The sequence below is a fragment of the Liolophura sinensis genome, chromosome 1 (assembly GCF_032854445.1).
Source record: "Liolophura sinensis isolate JHLJ2023 chromosome 1, CUHK_Ljap_v2, whole genome shotgun sequence".
In the NCBI taxonomy this organism is placed as follows: Eukaryota; Metazoa; Mollusca; class Polyplacophora; order Chitonida; family Chitonidae; genus Liolophura; species Liolophura sinensis.
The window spans coordinates 39,368,760-39,380,880 of record NC_088295.1 but is presented as its reverse complement, the minus strand read 5'-3'; the positions used below and the strand labels follow the sequence as shown (position 1 = coordinate 39,380,880).

Genomic DNA, 12,121 nt, shown 5'->3' with positions numbered 1-12,121 from the left:
TATAGGACCAGTTGCATTTCCACTGACAAAGAGATTAGCTGCCAAACGCGATGCTGTGAAAGTCATTTAGAGTGATCTCCCCTTTGTACAACACCACTGCCATCACACACCCGTCTCCATCATGCAACTGGTTACTCTGCGTACACAGTGTTATGAAACACTCAAAGTGAGTCAAGCTTTAGACTTGTAGCCAATTTCTTATCATTTCATTATTTTTGAGATAAAAAGAACTCCACCAGCATTCTTATCTTGTATTTTACAGACACAGTCGCACGTTTGAGGTTGTTTTCCAACGTTCGGTCCGGTTACATGCAGCAGAGATTGCTCTGGCGAGCCGTCCTACATCCTGACATTGGAGTGCTGTACTGAACACGGATTGCCACAGTATGGTGATTACCGTCAACATTAATCATGTTTACAAATATCCAGTCGAACTGGTCATACAGGCACATTTCTCGAAAGTAAGTATTTCGTGTAGCTTGCTATAAGGTCTTGTGATCTTCGTGCAGATGGATCTCACCTATACGGATGCATGCAGAATTTCACCCGACGGCTGATCTTTCCATCTGGCATACATTCTGAGTTGACGTTCTCTAACTCGACAAGTTTTGTGTTGGAGGCGTTTTTGTGTTGGAGGCGTTTTTTTTTTAGCCATCTATAGCCCCGTATCTACTGGCTTGCGCCACTCCAAGACAATGGACCCCTGCCCCAATGAATGAATATGCATGTATTATAAATGAGGTATTGCCTTATCATGAAAAAAAAACATACCTATTTATGTATTGTTACCAAATTTAGTATTGGCGTAACTTGAAAGCAACACTGTATCTTTAAGCAGCATTTGTGTACATGTCAGTAACTTTTTTTAACATTTGTAACATATTCATTGAGAGAGAAGGTTTTGTATTTGGATCACATTCTTTGGGAATGTTGTAAATTTGTAATGAATATAGTTACTACATATTGTGTTCTTGTTCTGTACTTTTCAAGCTTAAAAAATATGGTGATGCTTTTTAACGCTTCAGAGGTACAGAAGAACAAAGTTGCACACTGGCATCACATAAATGAACAGGGGTCTCAATCTTTGTATCCACCTTTAGGCTGACCATAGCATTCACAGCATGTGTGCATGCATGCCAGTGTGGCTCAAAGCGTTACTGATGTTTTGAAAATCACTTGGCCTAAAAGTACATATGTTACTGTACATTCACAGTTCAATTTCTACTCTTTATTTACAGTATCCTTCAGAAAAGGAAAAGTTTGTGAAGAAAATTGAAGTATTAGAATCAGGTAATTCTTATCTATTTATTTTAACAAAAGCCATTAAAACCCCTACTGTCACCAACATTTCTGGCTTTAAGTGTCAGTCAGGTATTTATTTCTTTGATTGTTGTTTAACACTGTGATTTGAAATTTTTCAGTTATACAGTGACGATCAGGGTGGAAAAAAACCGGAGTGCTCACGGAGACTATAAACTGTCTTCATCAAGTATACCTTACATAACTCCCAACTTATTTGAAGCTGTAGCCAAGTAGTTGATCGTTTTTAACAGGAACAGTTAATCATGCCTCTCGAACAGTGCTTCACCCAACTAAAGTATATGTATGTGTGTATATATGCTTCGGGTTTAACATCATTCTTAAATAATTTTCATTCATATGACAATGAGGAGTCATTAGGGGCGCGTATACATATACTGTGCCTTCTTGTGGGAGGAAAAGTCCATGCTGCCAAAGTGCTGCCACCACAGATTTATCATGCTGAAGACACCAGACACGACACCTCATGCGCCTAGACACATGATACTGACTCCGGGTCAACCAGTTCTGTTTCCATTTTTCTTTCGGTTTGACCAGACTTCGGGCCTCCAGACTTTGAGACAAACGCCCTAACCATTAGGCCACCGAAACCATTCCCAACATAAGTATAGCATGTAAATAAAGGACTACAGCTGTATATTAGTAACGGTACATATTTATACATTCACCATGTTCACCAACATTTGGGACAGATACTTTGACAAATCAGTAGCTGCGGGCACTAAGGTTTCCTCCACCCATAAATTCTATAACCTCCATCATACAAGTGAAATATTTTAGAGCTCGGTATTAATCAGGCAATCAGTCAATCATACATAGGGGTGATTGTGAGTTCATGTCCAGCTAATGCTGGCTTCCTAACCCAACCCCATAGTACAAGGCAAAAGCTGCTAGTAATTTGCAGATAGTCGTTGGTTTCCCCCGGGCCCGGTTTCCTCTCGCCATAATGCTGGTCAGCATCATATAAGTGAAATATTCTTGAGTACTGCATAAAACTCCAATTAAATAAATAAATAGTAAATAGGGTCATTTAGTAAATGACGGTTATCAGCATTTACGTAACCCTACATTTATTTTAATAAAGCCAGAAGCATTGCTGAGGTCCACAGCTATTAACATTCTGGTGCAATTTCTGTTAGTCTGGTGTAACACATGGTTGAAAGAAAAGAGATAATTAAACTGTATTTGAACCTAAGACTGCGAGGCAGCATGTGGAATGGAATAGTCATTAGAAAGAATACATTAATTCTTTGCTTTAAATACATGTACCAGTGCTATTGCAGTGTACCTTTGATCTACTGCTGATACTAAGTTTAACAGAAAGTGAAAGAGTCCATTGTTGCAGATTTGTGTCTGCATACACTTCCTTCATTGTTCCTTCCAAGTCTCATGTTGAGGGCAGTATGGTAGAGAGCAATACATGTCATACAAACCTACTACCCCACAAGTTTGCATCATACAAAAATCAAAAAAAAAAAAAAAAAAAAACACTGGGCAACTTGGACCCTGAATTATTGCATTGGTAAAATTGCACTCTCTTTTTATTTTTATTTTGAAAAGGATCAAGGGCCGTTTGAATTGGAGGACTTCCTTTTTCCATTATTTATTGAAGATGATGTTTTTTGTTGTAGCTTTCAACAAGGGCATTTCTTTCCATCGGCGACTGGCAATTTGCGACAATGTCATCCCTTCCTTGCTGAGAAAGGTATAACATCATATTTTATTTCCTGCCAAAGGACTGAACCCAGAAAATGAAGAAACATTTTCAAAGCTTTGTGTTTGTTAGATCTAAAATTCAGTATGTCTGGATGCAATGATTCAAATGGTACATGTATTCAGTGAAACTTTCTGTTTTCCTCATGAGGCTTATATAAATCTGATACCATTTCTTCAAATGCAACTGCACCTCTAATACCAATTTCCATGTTCATTTGAATTTAAGATGTTTATATTTTTATGGTGAACATTTCCTCTGTAGAATGTTCTGTATCTCAGGGTTGTTGATGCAGACAAATGTTGTTCCAGGTTTCTCAGTCACATGATTATAAGGTGGAGGAAATATTCACTCTATTTTCTCCCAAGCTCTGTTCTCATCAATCTTGTTTTTGCAGATTCAGATTTTGGACGAGAAGCATATTTTATTAGAAGAATGCTCCTGGATTGATGTTAAGAAGAGGATGTTTACCACTAAAAGTCACAACGTGACCTGGTCCAAATATGCCAGCTTGTGGGAGAAGTCTGTGTTTACTCCCTGTGCAGATAACCCAAAATGGTGAGAGGTTATAGATAGAAATTACTGCGAGGATAATGTGATTATTACACTTCTGAAAAGCTGTGATACAAAGGATGATGATGTGAGGAGAAATGGTTCTCACATGTAATTATCAAGATCATACACTGACCTAAAATTGCCTCCATCACAAAGTTGATAACTCTTCCTGATTTTGAGAGGTCTGTGGATGTTAAGTGTTTTCTGGTTTGTTTTGGGATGATAAGGTATGATAATACTCTTACTATAATATATAATGCAAGTTTTAGCTCAAATAATAATATAACTTTTATGTAGTTGCTTTTAAAAATGCACTTTTGGTCATTTACAGTGCATAGTTCTCCACCATAAACATGATATTTACCCAGTCATATATAGTCTTTTGTCAGAAATAACACTAAACATGCTAAATGCAGGCTGTAATTTTCCTTTTTCCTAACCCTAAAAGTCACACCTATCACAGTGTTTCCATCTTGACAATATATATGGAAAACAATTTTCTCATTTGCATTACCCTTTCATTCCCTTGAAACTAGAATACTTTACCTAGCCACATGACACTAGAAACATCCAAGTCTCATTTTCTGGACACTAGAAACATCACATTACACTAAGTGATTACACTGTTTATCCATACCATATAAGGCACTGTATGTACATGTATGTATGAGACATCTGAAAATACTCAACAAGAGAACAATAGTTACCCTTTATTTATTATAAACCCTTAGAACAAAACCAGTATATCATTCAAGTTAAGTACTACATCTTATTTGGTCGCATTGCCACAATATTGCTGAGACTGATGCTATTGTGGCATTATGCAATTATCTTTCATTCATTCCTTTATAGCGTCTTATTTCTCCTGATACAGGACACAGTTGGAGCAGCATGGAGTGGTGGATATCAGTGGCTTAGGGAAGTTAGGCAGGGTTATAGAATTATTTGCTGAGAAGTTTCTGAAATCAGGAGTGAAGAGGGTATGTATGTTACTTGTTTCTTGTTTTTGTTTTACAACAAACTCTGTATATACTTTTTATACAGTGTGTTTCAAAACTTTAAAGTGAGCATTAGGGCTCAATCTTCGCAATTCGTACAATATTTTGTTCAGATTTTATCTTTTGTTGAAGGGAAAGAAAACATTAAAATAGAAGTATGCATTAGAAGAAAGACCATTAAACACAATCTGAAAATGCCATTACTAATTGTTTTCCTTTAGATTTCTTTTTACCAACTTTAATGCATAAAAATATTTAAATTTGTTTTCTGTAGAGCTGATGGCCAAGTTGTCTAATTGCAGACCATTAGTATTTGACCGTAATATTTTAGTATACAGCTCCAGCTGCCTCTGCCACAGCCACAGCCTTAAGTTAGCAGGTTTATTAGGTAAGAAACATTGTGTGGGGGTTTCCTCCAGCATATGCCCACTTTCCTGTATCTATAATGTCATCATTAAAGTTGAAGAAATGAAATATTATCTGATTAGCCCAAAACTCTAATCAAATCAATTTCTACACATTGGTTGACATCATTAAATTGACATTTCATTGGTCTCTTCACAGCCAATCAGCCCTTTACCAACAAGGTCACTGACTGGAGTCCAGTCACCACTGTTTCAGTTACAGGTTTACACTAGGAGGTTTGTCAAGTACCTGGCCCTAGGTGGAGGTGTACTCTGGTTTCCTTGGGTTTCTGCCACCTATAAACATGCCCATGGCTGTGGTCGTAGAGGTGAAAACTAAGAAAGAACTCCTGGGTGAACGAGTCACTTCACCTTAAAGTCTTTTCTAATCTGTTCATATATTACTGTAAACTTTTCAGTGTATTATTTCCTTTTTAACTGTATCTTTAGGGAATCACCACGATGGAGGAGATTTTACAGGAGCGGTGTCCTCAGGCCAGTAGTAGTGTCAATTGTGAAGACTCTAACACACCAGTCCCTGAGACAGGCTAGCACAGTGTGTCCGTTTTGTTTGCATTTGAAACACATCAAAAAATACAACCTCCAAACTATTGAGCTATAAGTCAAATGCATTTTCAGGTTTTGTTATTTTACAAAATCATGCATGCTTGCCAAACTTTACGATTTTTTTTTTATTTAATTGATTGTAACAATACTTTTTGAGTTGGTGGTTTTAATTTTTCTTGTGCACACGAGATTTCCAGCATATCCTGGAATTGTGGAGCTATCATCCGGTGCAGAGTGTAATACATGTATCTACTTTGCATACTAGTCCTTTTGCCAAGAAATTACTCGAGTACTATTAATAAAATGATCATTGTACAAGGCATTATTGTTTTACGTGAGGAAACTTCATGAGATGTGAAGTACCATTGGGTATCTAAATGTATTAAAGGGTTAGTGGTGCATGCCGCAATGTTTTTGACACTTGGCTCTTGAAGTAGTTCATTGTTGTTGTTTTGAATGGGGAGGGGGTGGTATTTGACAAAACACCATATTGTAGCACATGCTTTTGTGAAAGCGTTTCTAAATTGAACACTAACTTGGCAATAGTAGAAGCTGGTATGCACTAATTTGTTTTCGAACTATGTTTGCAAGCCATGTGGTAATAATACAGGTTTCAGATTTGTCACTGATTATCAAAGTTCTTAACCACAGTTACATGATCTCCTATCTTAGTTCAAACAAAGACAGTGCAGTGCTTCTTTGTGATCCACTTTGTTGAACAGTATTAGCAAGTGGCTTTAAGATATGGTATTTGGGTCCACAGAGATAAGTTTTCACACATTATCATTATCATTTAGTCATGTTTTAATAATTTTTTATCTTTGTTAAGCATTTCACTTGTGAGAGTGGTATTATTGTTTTGTTGTTTTGTTTTTTCTCGTCATCGGATGTCAAATCCCATGCCAGCATGCAATAAGTGAAGGAAAATTTACAGTAACAAAAAATATAAATTTTCATGTTACCTTAAATGACAAGTATTTATTCACAACTCCTAGCCTATATATACACATGTACATGTACATCAGGGTGGAATCTGCAGGTACATTCTACGTACACTGAAGATTTAACCAACAGTGGAACTGTGGTACAATGTGGAGAACATGGCATATGTGAATTAAAGTGCTTTAAACAGTCATGAACTCAATAATATACATATTTTGATACAAAAATAAGAACAGTGGTTTCCAGATCTATGTATTAATATAATTTCCAGTCGGCTAACACATACATGTATAGAGATGATTATATGTGTGTATGTGTGTAACAGTACGTTAAAAAATCATGAATACAATGATTTAATCATTTTCATACAAAAATAAAAATAAGCTACTGTAGATCTTTATATTAATACATGTTCAGAATCAATTTCTTGTCATTCTGATAACCTTGGTGCTTTAGGCATGTATTCTATGTAACATTCTCATCATATTTTATCAAATATTTAATAATTAAACAAGCATATGTCTTTCCATCTGTTTCTGATTTTACACTTGTTGTATTTCCAATCCATGACATCTGCCTCTTAAAAAAAAGAGAATAAAATAAATGTAATAGTTTTCTGGACAGACTACTTTTTGATTAAATGTTGGCTGATTACTAGTCTAGTTGTCGTTTTTCTCTCTATTTACCAGTAACCTGCTACTACCTGGGTACATCATCTAGCTCTTACAACCACCGCACCATACACTGTTGGATAAATGTTGTTAGTTGCCATGGTTGACGTACTGGAAGAGAAATGCCTCCAAAGTTCCACCATTTGAATTAGTCACTGTCAAAATGTTAAATTTTATGTTTAATGAGAGGTTTATTCTGTACAAGACTCTAGTAAAAAAAATTCCTTTTTAACGCATACGTCCATACAGACTTTTCGCAATCTTTGACTTGGTACATATGATTATAGCATGATAACAGATCTGTTGTCATTGTTTTTAGATCCACTCTGAACAAGTTTTATGTCTTATAAATAGTTGGTTATAGATCTGAGTTTCTTCCACAAAATGATCACAGGCTAAGCCGATTGTAACTGCCATTGGCATTTTAACGTGTTGCCAGCAATTACTTTGTGCAAGTGGCCCTTGGAGTGCTTTCATCCATCTTCCCCATCACTTTGCTGGCTCTTCAATGATTCCAGTTTCTGGAACAACACATTGCCAAAGCTGACTCTGTACTGTGGACTGACCTTGTCCAGAAGAGAATATAATGTCTCATAACACTGATTATCTTTACAACACTTCTCATCAACTTTATTATATTCTTTGCCAACAATCTGAAACAGAAACAAAGGAAATGTCCATTGTCACAACTGCGTTGTCCTTGTGATTGAATTACATTTACAGAATATGAAGCAGAAAACTAAATATAAACACACTTTAGGAGACAGTTAGCCCATTTAACTGGAAAATTTCAGTAGTTACATGACCTCTCAACATATGGTACATGTTTGTTCATAATCGTAGCCCCATATACTTGAAGTCTTCAAACTTTTCCACTTTTAAAGCAGTTTTTTCAGTAGAATTTATGCATACACACATCATGGTGACAATGTCAAAAAAATAATTTGATTGTCACTAAAGATGCAAGCTTCATAAATCTGCAGTTTATTTTTCTACACCCCATAATTCTGTCAGATAGTTCCAAAATATTGGTCACAGTGGTGGTTGAAGAAAAAGAATGAGGGTAGATACAGAGTTACAGCTCTTCTACTGATATGGAAGATATGGTATGGTAATGGAAGACTAGTAACAAAAAATGCGCTAGTGATGTGTAATGGTCCCATAGCAACCAAAATCGCAGATTTCATTTGGAGTCTGGGTACCTCGTGTAGAGTCGGCATAAGTAGCATTCGGCTAATGTTAATTTACTGCACCCAACCGATGTTAAATAAATATTTTGAGTTTTGAGATTGAGGGAGTATACATATAAACTTGTATGCAATGTTTGGCTAGAGGATAAGGTAGTGCAAGACATGGCTCTATTGAAAACAGGCATTGTTATTAGACCTTTACTTTTTCATGTTTAGTCAAGGATATCTCAACATCAAAATTCCCCGCCTCAGTTGGCTTTCATGCTGTGGATCTCTATCCATCAGTTTATGAGTAGGTGAGCTATAGACAGTATTTAAGCGCCATATACAGATTAGTGCTACAGACAATTTTTTGTCAGCGGGAGTACGGTACTCCCCACTTTGAAAGAGAGGGAGCACGTTACTTCCGACTTTCCATGTATGTGGTACTGCAGAACACATTTTTTTTTCAAATACTCAACACTTCACTCTTTTAGGTCGCCAGTAATACACCTAAAAAATGTGAAGTTGGTTGAGTTAAAGGGGATGAAGAAAAGAGGTGCATACATGTATCGTGTGTGCATAAAAAAATGGGCCGTACTTTGACACTCAATATCTCCGAAACCCTCTTACTTATTTATTTATTTATTTGATTGGTGTTTTACGCCGTACTCAAGAATATTTCACTTATACGACGGCGGCCAGCATTATGGTGGGTGGAAACCGGGCAGAGCCCAGGGGAAACCCACGACCATCCGCAGGTTGCTGGCAAACCTTCCCACGTACGGCCGGAGAGGAAGCCAGCATGAACTCACACTTGAACTGGACTTGAACTCACAGCGACCGCATTGGTGAGAGACTCCTGGGTCATTACTCTGCGCTAGCGCGCTAACCAACTGAGCCACGTTGATGTTCTGCCTTGTTTTACTTGAAAAGGTAATCAAATGGCCCTCCATCTTCTCGGTAGACGGCACGCAAACAGTTCTTCCATGAACTCATTGAGTCCCAAATCTCCTTAAGAGTAATTCTTTTCCAGCAGTCCTTGATGCATGTCACACAGGTGCAGCGTGCGCTCTACTCATGACACCTGACAGGTGATGCAATGTGGGTCACCGGAACGTGTGTTTTTAAGGCCATGCTTTCATTTTAACCCTTTGTACAGACTACTCAAGCTATGACCTTGAAAACTAGTCAGTATATTAACAAAATCATGCCATTTACATATCTAAAGTTTGAAAGGGTTTGAACAAAGGATAATTGAGCAATGCAGCATCAAAGTATGGCCCATTTTTTTATGCCCACTCGATATACAGAGGGCGATACGCACACAGATTCTTTCCTTTGTAGTTAGGGCTAGCAATATACAAGTAGATGTAAGCCTACTTATGAATTGCTCAAAAACATTTTAGAATAAAGTAATTATTCTGCAAGAGGAATAAACATGAATAAAATTAATACTTTTATTTGGCATCAACCTGTGAGGGGTTTATTTCAATAACTCACTGACGATTTTATTCTGTACTTTTGAATCCTTGTGCTTTGATAGCAGAGGTTGCAGTATTATTTTTTCTTTATGGTAACCTGCCTGATGCGACAGGTAAATTTTTATTTTATCTATCTGAACATTTCTTGGCCCGTACAAAACACTGAAGACTGACGATTCGTGAATTGAAATCAGACAATGGGGAGCGGCACAAGGATGTTTTTGTGCAACACAGAAGCAGAACTTGCAGCACAGTAACCAAAAAGACCATTTTTAACCCTTTGCTACATCTTCTTCATGGCAAACACTCGAGAATGTCACTAAGACAAATATCATGGTAGGTATACTCCACTGCTGTCGGTGGTGACACAGGAGCTTTCGCTGTGGTCTAGAGTATCTGAAAACTAACATGGTGGAGAACGTCAAGCACATGGTTTGCTGTGGAGACTTACTTTGGATTTTGGCAGGGCTGTCTACTTTAAATCTCGCATGTATGCTAGTTTCCAGTGTACACCAATCTTCGGGCACATATAGTACACTGTGTTTTAATTTTAGAAGTGTAACGTCTAATTTTTTAAGCGTATTTACACCTGTACGCCCCTTACAGATCATACAGTTAAAACTCTGGGTAATCATGGAAGTACTTTGATCAGGACTAAATTATGCATCAATTTAGTGCATGAATTGAGCTGCTACATCTTATACCGTACCTTTAATGTAAACAAACAATACATAGGTGTGAGTCTCCTGCCACCTCATAAGTCACTGCATACAATGCCAAAATATGCACTATGCAAAGCCTACCATGCTTTGGAAATCGTGAAAACATTTACGCCTATGAACAGTTCAGTTAAATTAAACGTTGAGGGCTATTTTCAACTATTTCAGGTAAATAGCAGAAATTGTTGAAAATAGATCTCAACGTTTAATTTAATTGAACTAGCCTCAGAAGACAATCCGTTTTGATCAATATCGGGGTAAGTACTATTTGCACATTGTCGCAACTTCTGAACAACGTTAAGGATATGAATGCCATGTGACACCCATGTTGGCCAATACGGTTTCACTTTCACTCCACCAAGTATCGGTATCATCTTGCCTTGAATCCTTGTGCCGTGAGTTGAACACAAAAGCTTTCCTTTTCCTTTGTTGTAAGGTTGATATATACACGATCGTCAAATGCCCCGAGAACTGATGATAACTGTATGTCATGCACAGCATAAGCTACCTCTTGTGCGAGATGTTCAGCTTCCAGTTTTAGTGTATCATCTATCTCTTCCGTTCCATTTGTGCGTATGTCCGCCATAACGTGTTGTTACTCTCCACCATTCCTCAATGTGAACACCCGGAACTTGGAGAATGTCATATGGGAGATAACTCTGAGAATATTCATTTCAGTAGGCCATTGGCGTTGCAAACGTCTAGATTACGCTCTATTACGCTATGGATCTTGGTTTTGTGTACATACAATACTCAGAAGAAATAACACAATGAAAAGGCCATAATAATTTCCGCTGTCGAATCAGCTGCATAAAACGGCCCATTACAATTTCTTGTCAACCCAGCTGATAGATCAGCTAAATCATGGATAATTATAAGTTATAAATTATAGACCTACAATTTTGACGTAGGGCCCAAAGAGAGTGCTTGGGGATTATCATACTTTACAATTTTTCAGTCTCATGACAAAGGAGTCCTTAGAGTGCATGTAATGTGCCTCCTTATTGCAGGACGGATTTCCATCACTCTTTTATCTATTGCTGCTTAACTGAGACGACTTGCCGAAGGCAAGTAAGGCCCCCTGCCCAAGCCATTTTACTGACATAGGTCAACTAGTCATTGCATTATCCCCTTCATGCCGACCGTCGTTTAAGGTCTTAGGTGTGACCCGACCCAGGCTTGACCCAGAATCTACCATCTCCCGAAACAGACGATATATCAACTGCGTAGGTCCAAGTTAAGCCATTTATGGTTGATAAATATGATGAACTCTGTTTTTTATTTACCCATTGATTGAGAGATTGATTGCACTTTACCACAAGCCTCCAGAGTTTTTCACTTAATTAAATATGCAGCCAGTTATGAGGATGGAGGAAACTCTAAGAGCACAAGGTAAACCACCAACGTTTGGCAAATTACTGACCTACCTTTCCACTTCTGTCATGGATACATACACCACGCTTGTGGATGACAAGTGGTCTTCAACGAACATTGCGCTGTCCACTTCTGGTTACCAACTAAGGATCCATAAAACAGCGAGTGCAAGAAAATCTAACCAGATCACGGCATGGATTTGAA

At 37.6% G+C, this 12,121-nt stretch overlaps 2 protein-coding genes across 2 annotated transcripts; one reads left to right on the top strand and one right to left on the bottom strand.

The window, feature by feature from the left end:
• The first annotated feature begins 270 nt into the window (after positions 1-270).
• On the top strand, positions 271-5,579 carry LOC135479825 (PRELI domain-containing protein 2-like). Its single transcript, XM_064759733.1, has 6 exons — positions 271-461; positions 1,239-1,290; positions 2,952-3,025; positions 3,432-3,592; positions 4,464-4,569; positions 5,442-5,579. Exons 1-6 carry the CDS (start codon positions 387-389, stop codon positions 5,541-5,543), a joined length of 570 nt encoding a protein of 189 aa, XP_064615803.1. The 5' UTR covers positions 271-386; the 3' UTR covers positions 5,544-5,579.
• Positions 5,580-5,625: 46 nt separating this feature from the next.
• On the bottom strand, positions 5,626-11,136 carry LOC135479835 (GSK3-beta interaction protein-like). Its single transcript, XM_064759742.1, has 2 exons — positions 10,923-11,136; positions 5,626-7,824 (listed from the first exon to the last, which is right to left on the bottom strand). Exons 1-2 carry the CDS (start codon positions 11,127-11,129, stop codon positions 7,645-7,647), a joined length of 387 nt encoding a protein of 128 aa, XP_064615812.1. The 5' UTR covers positions 11,130-11,136; the 3' UTR covers positions 5,626-7,644.
• Positions 11,137-12,121: the final 985 nt, after the last annotated feature.